General features: G+C 46.5%; 1 protein-coding gene across 5 annotated transcripts in view; it reads right to left on the reverse strand.

Moving 5' to 3' along the window:
• The window catches only part of ARHGEF7 (Rho guanine nucleotide exchange factor 7), a 228,893-nt gene that overhangs the window by 193,308 nt on the left and 23,024 nt on the right, over positions 1–12,561 (reverse strand). For all 5 annotated transcript variants that reach the window (XM_050948141.1, XM_050948175.1, XM_050948144.1 and 2 more), the window contains exon 2: positions 8,239–8,325. In XM_050948141.1, coding sequence (XP_050804098.1) covers positions 8,239–8,325 — 87 coding nt within the window. The remainder of the gene's footprint in view (positions 1–8,238; positions 8,326–12,561) is intronic.

A 12,561-nucleotide genomic window follows, 5' to 3' on the forward strand; every position in this document is an offset into this window, starting at 1 on the left:
AAGCAGCAATGGGAGGGGTTTACGCCTTCTCCAGGAATTAACATTCTAGACTTTGTAAGCAACCTACAAAACACCCTCCAACACTCTTTAGCCCTTGCTAAAGAAACCCTAAAAGATGCTCAGAAAGAGCAAAAGGCCTGGTATGATAAACATACCAGAGAGCGTTCCTTCAAGGTAGGAGACCAGATTATGGTCTTGAAGGCGCAACAGGCCCATAAGATGGAAGCGTCATGGGAAGGGCCATTCATGGTCCAAGAGCGCCTGGGAGCTGTTAACTATCTCATAGCATTTCCCACCTCCTCCCTAAAGTGTACCATGTTAATTCTTTCAAGCCCTTTTATTCCAGAGACTTAAAGGTTTGTCAGTTTAAAGCCCAGGGAGAAGATGACGCTGAGTGGCCGGAAGGTGTCTCCTATGAAGGAAAAAGTGACAGTGGCGTGGAAGAGGTGACCCTCCCCACAAGCTTGGAACGTCTGCAGCGGCAACAAATCAAGAAGCTGTGCACTAGCTTCGCTCCATTGTTCTCAGCCACCCCAGGACGGACTAAACGGGCATACTACTCCATTGACACAGGTAATGCTCACCCAATTAGAACCCTACCCTACCGGGTGTCCCCTCATGCCCAAGCTGCTATAGAACGGGAGATCCAAAACATGCTACAGATGGGTATAATCCGCTCCTCTACCAATGCATGGCCATCTCCAGTAGTTCTGGTACCCAAACCAGATGGGGAAATACGCTTTTGCATGGACTACCATAAGCTAAATGCTGTAACTCGTCCTGACAACTATCCAATGCCACACACCGATGAGCTATTGGAAAAATTGGAACATGTCCAGTTCATCTCTACAATAGACTTAACCAAGGGGTACTGGCAAGTACCGCTAGATGAACCCGCCAAAGAAAGGTCAGCCTTCATCACCCATGCAGGGGTGTATGAATTTAATGTGCTTCCTTTCGGGCTGCGAAATGCACCCGCCACCTTCCAAAGACTTGTAGACGGTCTCCTAGCAGGATTGGGAGAATATGCAGTTGCCCACCTCGATGATGTGGCCATTTTTTCTGATTCATGGCCCGAACATCTAGAACACCTGGAAAAAGTCTTTGAGTGCATTAGGCAGGCAGGATTAACTGTTAAGGCTAAAAAGTGTCAAATAGCCCAAAACAAGGTGACTTACCTGGGACACCAGGTGGGTCAAGGAACCATAAAACCCCTACAGGCCAAGGTGGATACTATCCAAAAGTGGTCTGTCCGAAAGTCAAAGAAACAGGTCAAATCCTTCTTAGGCTTGGCCGGGTATTACAGGCGATTTGTACCACACTACAGCCAAATTGCTGCCCCACCAACAGACTTGACCAAAAAGACCCAGCCAAATGCAGGTAAGTGGACTAATGAGTGTCAGAAGGCCTTAACTCAGCTTAAGGCGACACTCATGTCTGACCCTGCGCTAAGGGCCCCAGACTTTGACAAACCGTTCCTAGTAACCACAGATGCATCTGAGCGTGGTGTAGGAGCAGTTTTAATGCAGGAAGGCCCGGATCAAAACTTCCATCCCGTCGTGTTTCTCAGCAAGAAACTGTCTGAGAGGAAAAGCCATTGGTCAATCAGTGAAAAACAATGCTACACCATTGTGTATGCCCCGGAAAAGCTACGCCCATACGTTTGGGGACGGAGGTTCAAGCTACAAACCAACCATGCTGCGCTAAAGTAGCTTCATACTGCCAAGGGAAATAACAAAAAACTGCTTTGATGGAGTTTAGCTCTCCAAAATTTTGATTTTGAAATTCAACACATTTCAGAAGCTTCTAACAAAGTAGCTGATGCACTCTCCCGTAAAAGTTTCCCAGAATCAACTAGTAAAAAATTGTCCTTAAAATGTACAAAGTCTGGTAGTTCACATAATTAGTAGTATATGTAAGGGTGCATATGTTTTATTAATCTGTTTATTCTAAAGTTTTAGGAAGAAATCACTGCCAATGTGGTTCCACACTGTTTGAGATTTGGGGGGCGTGTCACAAACAGATGGTTAAGGGTTAATGTCTCTTTTACCTGTAAAGGGTTAAGAAGCTCAGTGAACCTGGCTGACACCTGACCAGAGGACCAATGAGGAGACAAGATACTTTCAAATCTTGGTGGAGGGAAGTCTTTGTTTGTGCTGTTTGTTTTGTTCGTTGTTCGCTCTTGGGGCTAAGAGGGACCAGGCGTACACCCAGGTTTTCTCCAATCTTTCTAAATCAGTCTCTCATGTTTCAAAATAGTAAGTACTAGCCAGGAAAGACGGATTAGTCTTATGTTTGTTTTCTTAACTTGTAAATGTGCATTTTGCTGGAAGGATTTTTACCTCTGTTTGCTGTAACTCTGAATCTCAGGCTGGGGACGAGGGAGGGGGCGAAAATCCCTCTAGTCTATATGAATCTGAATACCCTGTAAGCATTTACCATCCTAATTTTACAGAGATAATTTTTACTTCTTCCTTCCTTTTATTAAAAGCTTTCTTTTTTAAGAACCTGAGTGATTTTTCCCCTTGTTTTGGAATCCAAGGGATTAAGTCTAAACTCACCAGGGATTGGTGTGGGGAAAAGATAGGGAATGGTTAATTCCTCTTTGTTTTAAGATCCAAGGAGTCTGGATCTGTACAGCTTCCCAAGGCAACCCAGGGAGGGGAAAGTCGTGGGGGGGGGGGGGTGTGTGTGGAGGAAGGTAAGGGGATGGTTTATTTCTCCTTGTTTTAAGACCCAAGGGGTTTGGGTCTTGGGTTCCCCAGGGAAGGTTTTGGGGGAATAGGAAGCGTGCCAAACACTATATTTTGGCTGGTGGCAGCGTTATCAGATCTAAGATAGGAATTAAGTTTAGAAGGGTCCATGCAGGTTCCCACTTTTTGGACGCTTAAGTTCAAAGTAGGGAAAAAACCTTGACATGTAGTCACTGATAAGGAAACCTTTCTCAAAGAATGCTCCCAGACCAGAGATCTTCTGACCTGGAATTGCAGTGTGGGCACTAAGAAGTTTGATTATGCATGCATGGCTGTAGCCATAATGTGGAAGAAGCAAATGCATGGATTGCTAGAGGCTTTACTTGGTTTATTGTTATTTTAAATGCACACTTTGCATTTCTTTACCCAGACTTCAGGGTTGTATGAACTTTTTGGAAGTATAAATCAGGACATATTTACTTGTGGGTGGACTCACTCCCCTTATTTTCCACTTCCTCCCATGGTTCCCCCTTCAGAAGCTCATCTGGAGAAATATAAAGTCCACACACTGGTTTAAAAATACACCTTCTCAAAAGAAAAACTAATTCTGAGCTTTCTCCTCTGTGAGCTCTGGCTCCAAGTCCAAAAAGCCTGCCCTTGGTCCCAGGAAGATTAATATAAGGAGCCCTCTGCAGTTTCTGGGCCCTTTCTTATCAATTTTGGAATCTTTGCACTAGAAAGGTTTGTATTATGGGGAACTAGAAGAGACTCCTGCACCTCTTGTTCTTTATTTTACTGGAAAAGACCTGATGAGCTGAGTCCCATTAGCCCAGCAGGTGTGACATGGCTGACCTGCACCACAAGCAGAGTCCCATTCTAAATTCAGATTTAGAAATTAATTTTCTTTTTGTTTCCTCTCAACCCCCTATGTTTTTTCTTCATTTGGAGTTTACAGATACGTTGCAAAATAATATGTCCAGAGCACACACAAAGAATTAAAACTCTTGCTTGCTTTAAATAGATACAAAAGATGAGTGGGAAACCCACAACTGCACTCCATGAAAGACAGACAGTCTGGCTGTCAGGAAACAAGCCTAGGATGTAGAAAATCTGGGTTCGATTCCCTCTTCCACCAACTTCCTGTGTTACCCTGGGCTAGTCACTTAGCCTTTCTGTAACAGGCATTATGAGCACTGCCCCAATGAGATGTCCAGCTGCTGGAAAAGGAGGACAATGCTGAATACTTACTACTGTCCATAAACCTAATACTTCACCTTGTACAACCCCTTCTGGCTGATAAGCTTCAAGAGCTTCCATCTCTCTCCCTCTACCAAACCCAAAAGGGTTGAGAGGTGAGCAATGGAGCTCTAAACCCTGTCTTTACTAATAACTTTTTCCAAGCTGAAACACAAAAATTAACATGATTCTTGTAAGTTTCATTGATGCCTCAAGGGTTATGAATAACAGCACCAAAACTGACCATGGGCTTGCTAATTTCATTCCATTGCTGCTTGGCAAAACTATGAGCAGCACCACAGGCACTGTACTGATCTATGGATTAATGAAGACGGTACTGTGACAATGCGGTTCTGGCGGGACCCAACTGAGAGTGCCAATTCAGGACCAATTGCTTAAACAGGGCGGTTACAGCCCAAGGCTGAGTTTTTTCCACCTCTATGGCAAACCAAACCAGCCAGACAAAAAGGACTTCGGTTTCACCCCACTGGCTAACCACAGTCACACAAGCAATTTCCTTAGACACTCCAGCTTCCCAGTATCACCACCAGTGCCACTCATCCTGGGGACGAATGGTTATGAAAACCAACACCCCAATAAAAGAAAATGGTTCTCTCGATCCCAAAGGACCAAGCCCCAGACCCACGTCAATATACACATCAGATCTTACCCACAAAAATACGCTGTTGCCCATCCTTCAGAATCTAAAATCTAAAGGTTTATTCATAAAAGGAAAAAGATAGAGATGACAGCTAGAATTGGTTAAATGGAATCAATTACATACAGTAATGGCAAAGTTCTTAGTTCAGGCTTGTAGAAGCGATGGAGTAAACTGCAGGTTCAAATCAAGTCTCTGGAGAACATCCCCCGCTGGGATGGGTCATCAGTCCTTTGTGCAGAGCTTTAGTTTGTAGTAAACTCCCTCCAGAAGTAAGAAGCAGGATTGAAGACAAGATGGAGATGAGGCATTAGCCTTATACAGGCTTTTCCAGGTGTAAGAACAAAGAGGTTCTTACTGTGGAAAATTACAGTAAAATGGAGTCTGCAGTTACATGGGCAAGTTCCTGCACACCCTGCTGAGTCACAAGGCGTATATGCCTCCTCTCAATGGGTCAGTTGTGTAGCTGATGGTCCTTAATGAGCCATCAAGCAGGCTAGGCAGAACTAACACCAACTTGTCTGGGATGTTTCCCAGAAACACAGCACAAACTTGAAATACAGACAGTATAGATCCAATATTCATAACTTCAACTACAAAATGATCCAGACACACAGACAGCATAATCATAATCAGCAACCCATAACCTGGTCTTAGACATCTTATATGACCCCCTTTACATAAGATTTGGTACCACTACAGGACCTTGGCTGCAAATCATGTTCTATATCGTCCCAGTTTATATCAGTAATGTCACAAGCACTGCATTGATTTAGATTCAGAAGTTATTCTTTATAATCATATGGGATAAAAACTTTTTTTCTTAAAGAAAGTTTAAATTCTACATAACTATTGCAGGTCCGCTCAATTGCTAAGGAAAGCTTCTCAGTCACCAGGGCTAAGGAGACTTTTCAACCCATTGTAATGTCACATGAACACTAAATTTTTGACATTACTGAAGAAGTCAGACGGCACCAGGGATTGGTTATATAGCAAAATCTACAAGTGATATGCAAACATCCTAGTAATCTGCAATGACAGGAAAGGAAATATAGAAAATGTCCATGATAAGTATTTTATCTAAAACATAATTAAATTATTTTTAAAATGTAAGACCAGGGATTGGCAACCTTTGGCACGCGGCACGCCAGGGTAAGCCCTCTGGCAGACTGGGCCGGACTGTTTATCTGCCGCGTCCGCAGGTTCGGCCGATTGCTGCTCCCACTGGCAGTGGTTCGCTGCTCCAGGCCAATGGGGGCAGGCGCCGCTTCTTGCAGTAAGGTTCCTTAAGAGTTTTATTAAATTCTACACATCAAAAAAAAAAAAATCTCATTGGACTTTTACTGAATTAAGTCCTATATGACAAGTCCTCATTATCTAAAAGCAGTTTTAGTAAATAAAATTAATACAACTTAAATTTTATCATTGAAACACTACACGCAGGATCTTTTTACCTGCCAAAATAAACTTTATATCTACATGTCAATAAACCCATAAACAAATCATATCAAGTCACTGAACAGAATTTTGGCAACCTTCTGCAAATATCCCTCCCATTCTCTTTTATAGGTAATGAAATAGTACGCTCCCACACTCCTCAATACTTCTGAGGAGGAAATGACAAGAAGTTAGTGTTCCCTTTGTCTATCCAAAATCACAGTTTTAACAACATGAAACATCACCAGATGAAATTCTCCTGCTTTAGAAAAAGCACCACAGGGCCTACTGAGCCTGTAAATACTGTTTACAGTCAGATACAATATCATTTTAACTGCTTCTGTAAACTGGCTATGGGCACTCACTTCTAATAAACTCTTTGTTAGTCCCTAAGGTGCAACAAGTACTCCTGTTCTTTTTGTATACAGTGTTTTTAATCGCATAGGACCCTATGCATTATACACATTTAAAATGAATCATGAACCATAGGGCCCTACCAAATTCAGGGTCCATTCTGGTCAATTTCATGGTCATAGCATTTTAAAAATTGTAAATTTCAGCTATCTAAATCTGAAATTTCACAGTGTTACAATTGTAGGGATCCTGACCGAAAAGGGAGCTGGGGGGGGGGGCAGTGTCACAAGGTTATCGTACTTTCAGAGCTGGGCAGCTGGAGAGTGGAGACTGCTGGCCGGGGGGCCCCTGCTCTGAGGGCTCAGCTCTGCAAGTAGCAGCGCAGAAGTAAGGATGGCATGGCATGGTATTGCCACCCTTACTTCTGCACTGCTGCTGGCAGGGTTCTGCCTTCAGAGCTGGGCACCTGGCCAACAGCCGCTGCTCTCTGGCCACCCATCTGTGAAGGCAGCACGGAAGTAAGGGTGGCAATACCACAATCGTCCCCTAAAATAACTTTGCAACCTCCCCGCAACTCCCTTTTGTGTCAGGACCCCCAATTTAAGAAACTCTGGTCACCCTTGTGAAATCTGTATAGTATAGGGTAAAAGCATACAAAAAAAAAAACAGACTTCACAGGGGGGAGACCAGATTTCATGGTCCATGATGTGTTCCTCATGGCCGTGAATTTGGTAGGACCCTAACTATAACCAAAGTTTACCCTATCCACCTCTGAAGTGCAGCAACCTTTATGGTGGAATGAATACCCTAACAGAGCACCCAGCTACAATAAATACCTGAGATCAGGAGTTTAACCAACACGGCTACCCCTCTGATACTCAGATTGGAGAGTAAATTTAAGTAGGAAAAACAAAACCTGTCAGATCAGAATCTGGCCAGTGGGATCTTGAATGGTCACATGAAATCAAAAACTTGATATAACGTCTCACTAAAAAACCCCTTCAAAGTACACTCCAGCACCACGCTGAGTCATTTGTTCAGCATGGACTCAGGAGAAGACAGTAGCACCATCACATTCGTCACCTTTTACAGATCAGTTTTACCTCCAACGGCTCCCAGCAGCATCCACTTCCCCATACAGAAATGGGAACCCTTTTCAGATCATTGTTCAATGGCTCCCTTACCTCCTGGGGCCAAAGGCAACTCCAAGGACCCCACCAGTAGCTCTAGGAAATCCCCCAGGACCAGAAAATGCCAACATAAATCACTTCAGGCAGGGCCGGCTTTAGGCCGATTCCCCCAAATCAGGCCCCGTACCTAAGATGGCCCCGCGTCCTAAAGAAGAGTACCTAACTTAGGTGCTTTTTAATTTTTACTCACCCGGCGGTGCTGCGGGACTTCGGTGGCAGGTCCCTCACTTGCTCTGGGTCTTCAGCAGCATTTCAATGGCAGGTCCTTCGGTGCCACCCGGAGCGCCGCCAGGTGAGTCATCCCTGCTGGGCCCCGTCGAAACTATTTGAATCAGGCCTCGCACTTCCTAAAGCCGGCCTAACTTCAGGCCTAGGTGCTGGAACTAACGGTGCAGGGGGTGCTACTGCTACTGCACCCCCTGGCTTGAAGTGGTTTCCATCACATACAGAGTTTACAGCTTGGTTCAATGGTTCTCAGCGCCCCGCTGTACAAACTGTTCCAGCCCCGCTGGAGGCAGGAAATTTAACCCCAAGATGGGCGGGGGGGGGTAATGGGAGAAAGGGGAACACATTCTGCAACTTGCCCGGAGAATTCAAGGGGCCTCAGGGAAACCACAAAAGCCTGCGTGCCCAGCCCGGCCCCAAACCCCACTGCCCAGCCCAGACTCACCTCCAGGCGGAGGGAGGCGCCGCAGCCGCGCAGGAACTCGCGGATGTTGCTCAGACACTCGCTCTCGGTCCGGGGCTCCGGATAAACCTGCAAGAGAAGAGGCGCTGGGTGAGGGGGCCGCGCTGGGAGCGAGGGGATCCCTGCTGATCCTGCCCCGGCTGATCCTGCCCCACTCACCCCCCTGCTCCCTCCGCAGGCGGCGGCTGCTGCACGGGGGCCGTGGAAGGGCTTTGACCCGGGAAGTAAACACGGAGCCAGGAAATCACGTGCGGGCCGGGGAGGGGCCGAGGAAAGTGCAGGGCTTGGCCCCTGCCTCCTTCCCCCATCGCTGTGCAGCGCCGGGTGCTGCTGCCCCTAAGCCAGAGTCTGGGGCTCAGCCCGGAGCCAGGCAGGGGCAGCGCCTCCCCGCCCGGCAGGATGGGTCCGGGGCCCGGCTGCGCTCCCAGCCCCGGCGCTCGGGCCGGCTTCGGCCAATACACAACATGAAGCAGGAACGAGGGCAATCGCGCTGCTGTGGTCGCCTTTGCCTAATGGACAAACTCCGCGTGCAGCACCATCAGCGACTAACCCCGCCGCCACCTGGGAGCCAGCCACTGCCCATTGCCCCTGCCGAGCGTGGGCGATAACATGCCTCAAACCTATACATCTAACAGCGCAATTTGCTCTCTTTGTAAAAAAAAAAAAAAAACGGTGACTCTCCCTGAGCCGCGTGGAAAGGAAGCCCTGCCTTGGAAAAGATACTGGGTGCAACACAACTTCCTTCTGCACAGCATCTTTCAAACACACTGAATCTGCAAAGAGAGTGGGGTTAGATCCTAAAGTGAATGCAGCCAGGCTGTTCTGCAGCTCACTCAGAATTTTACAGTAGTGCCCAGGCAGGACCCAGAGGCCCATTGTATTGGGGCACTGCACTAACATATAGTGTAAGAGAGGGTACTTGCCCCCAAAGAGTTTTCAACCAAAGGCACTAGTGCTGCAGTCTGATCCAGACAGACAGACCACTATACCTGTGCAAAGGCCCATTAAGTTGATTTCCCACTGAAATCAAAGGAGTCCATACACATGTAGCAATCTGGATTAGATTGCAGGATTGGTGCCTAAATTAAGACACAAGTGGGTGTAACAAATGAAGCAAGGGAAGACAAGGGTAACAGTGACAGAAATGTGTGACAACAAAGAGCAGATTTGTACGATATTTATCATTTTCAGTAATGGCAGATAAAAAATCCAGAGCACACAATACAAAAAACGTAAAGAGATAATAGTGACCACATGAAAAACTGATTGTACCATTAAAACTCTTTATCTGCAAGTAAAAAACACCATATTTGAAATCATGTCTGCTACAATGTCTAATCCTGCAAGATGCTGAGCACCACCATCTCCCACAGAAGTCAATGAAAGTTGAACTCAAGGGGAGAGGAGAGCGATCAGCACCTCTCAAGAGGTGCTCAGTACCTTGTAGGAGCCGGTTCTTTATTTCTGAAGACCAAAACCTGGAAATCCCAATGTGTTCGCTGGCTCCGAACCAAACCAACATCCAAAATTCTGACATTTCAAAAACAAATAATTTTCATTTTATTTTTGTAATGGCTCTACAGACAAAACTTTAATTCAAACGTCAATTAAGAATGCAATTTAATGTCAGGGAACATAAATGTAGTCTGCTCTTTTTTGTGTATGCAGCACTCCATTTGACTCCAATTTGCACTTCAAAATCAATCCGTATGTGAGAGGAGAATGTGGCCCTATGCCTTAAAATCATGAGTAGAAATCCCAAGAAAAAGTTTATAGCAAAGCATCAGTTATCAAAAAGCTAACACCAGACAGTGGAATTTAACAGAGATTATTAACTAACTTTGTTTGTCCATAGTCTACCAGACAGCTGTGATTTCTGAAGTTTGCAAAGAGGAAAGACTTGACTGAAGTAAAGATTTTTTTAAAAACAGAAGTGTCTGTGCTCCACAGCCAATTATCACTTATTACAGCCCCCTTACTCATAGAGTGGTAGCTTAGACACAGTCCTGTAAATGCATAACCACATGCATACCTCCACATGTGTAAACAGTCCCAATAGCTTCAATAGAACAACTCATATGAGTAAAGTTCTGAATGTGCTTAAATGTTCGCAGTACCAGGACCTTACTTCACAAATAATTCTATTGATTTCAGTGGGAAAATGTACCAAGATACTGCTCAGCTTGAGTAAGGCTGGGCAGAACTGAGCCCTGAATACGTAGCTCTATTTGGAAGGAGGAAAAACATTGTATGCAAGTGCAACATAAATGGGAGTTGAGAGGGCTCAGCACCACACAAGAATTGTCCCTTGGATTATAAACGACTTTAGGCGGTGACTTTTTAAAAAAAAAAAAGTCATCTGTGTATGTCATGCATGCTTATGGCACTATAGACAGAAGTATAATTCTTCCATTAGACTTGAGGTTTCCCTTAGAATATTTAACTCCTGAAATGCTGACATCAAGTTCTTCTAGGCAGGGACTGTGCCTTTGTACAGTGCCAAGGACATTTTGGGCTCTATGCTAATTTAAGTAAAAGTGAATAAAAATGGATGATTTGCTTGAATCAGGAAAATCTGAATTATTAGAAATACTTAGTCACAATGAGCTTCCAGATTTAAAGTTTAAATTGTAGTGAAGTCGGCCTGCAATTGGTGAATGACGATAAAAAACAACCAATGCCAACACCTTTAGATCAGGATCCAAGTGACATCAAGCAAGCCGATTTGAGGTTTAAACCACATATAAAATTTTTAGGGAATTCTGCATCTAAACTTCAGCGCCCTAAGCCCTTGAAGATCTTTAAAATACAGGGTCTGTAAAAACTTCAGGCATGTGCTTAAACTATTGTTTTTGCTAATACTCTACTAGACATGATTGCCTGCTTAATGTTGTTACTTTCATGTTTGCTTATCTTTCAGCAATCAAAGGTTTTAGTGTTTCTGTATTACATTCACTGAGTATATTCTATACCAGGGGTCGGCAACCTACGGCACGCATGCCAAACACGGCACGTGAGCCGATTTTGAGTGGCACGCAGCTGCCTGCCAAGGTCCTGGCCCATAGCCCCACTCAGCCGCCCCGCCCACTTCTCTCCCCTGCGGGGGCAGGAGGCAGAAGCTTGATTCTGTGGCAGCCAAGCTTCCCCCTCCCCCACTTCTTCCCCCAGCGTGGTGCTTTCCTGCCCCGCCCCCTCTCCATCCCTGCGCCAATCAGCTGATGGCCCTAGCGAGGAGGCGGGGGAAAAGCAGCAGCGTGTACACAGCTCCGTAGAGGACACAGAGAGAGGTAGGGATGGAGCCTTGGGGAAGGGGGTGGAACAGGGCATATCCCTTCCAGCCTCCTGCCATGAGCTGCTCAGGGCGGGGATGGGAGCATCTCAACAAGCCAAGCACTCCAGCCCTCTGCCCTGACCCCCCATGACCCCCAGCCCTCTGCCCTGATCCCCACACGCACTCAGCATTCTGCCCTGCACCCCCCACACCCTCCAGCCCTCTGCCCTGATCCCTGAACCCCCACCCCACCCCAGCCTTCTGCCCTGAACCCCCCCCACACACATCCCCAGCCCTCTGACCTGACCCTTGAACCCTCCACACACCCAGCCTTCTGTCCTGCACCCCCCACACACACCCAGCCTTCTGCCCTGATCCCTGAACCCCCACCCCACCCCAGCCTTCTGCCCTGAACCCCCCACACACACATCCCCAGCCCTCTGCCCTGACCCCCCATGACCCCCAGCCCTCTGCCCTGACCCCCACACGCACTCAGCATTCTGCCCTTCACCCCCCACACCCTCCAGCCCTCTGCCCTGATCCCTGAACCCCCACCCCACCCCAGCCTTCTGCCCTGAACCCCCCCCACACACATCCCCAGCCCTCTGACCTGACCCTTGAACCCTCCACACACCCAGCCTTCTGTCCTGCACCCCCCCACACACACCCAGCCTTCTGCCCTGATCCCTGAACCCCCACCCCACCCCAGCCTTCTGCCCTGAACCCCCTCCCCCAGCCCTCTGACCTGACCCCTGAAACCACTCCCACCCACCCCCCCAGGTCTGGGGTCCTGCCGCAGGCCCTGCTCAGCCCGCTGCCGGCCTAGGTGAACAGAACCCCAGGCTGGCAGCATAAGATCAGCATTTTAATTTAATTTTAAATGACGCTTCTTAAACATTTTGAAAACCTTGTTTACTTTACATACAATAGTTTAGTTATATAATATAGACTTATAGAAGGAGACCTTCTAAAAACATTAAAATGTATTACTGGCACGTGAAACCTTAAATTAGAGTGAATAAATGAAGACTTGG

Source organism: Gopherus flavomarginatus, chromosome 1, assembly GCF_025201925.1.
Source record: "Gopherus flavomarginatus isolate rGopFla2 chromosome 1, rGopFla2.mat.asm, whole genome shotgun sequence".
NCBI classification, from domain to species: domain Eukaryota; kingdom Metazoa; phylum Chordata; order Testudines; family Testudinidae; genus Gopherus; species Gopherus flavomarginatus.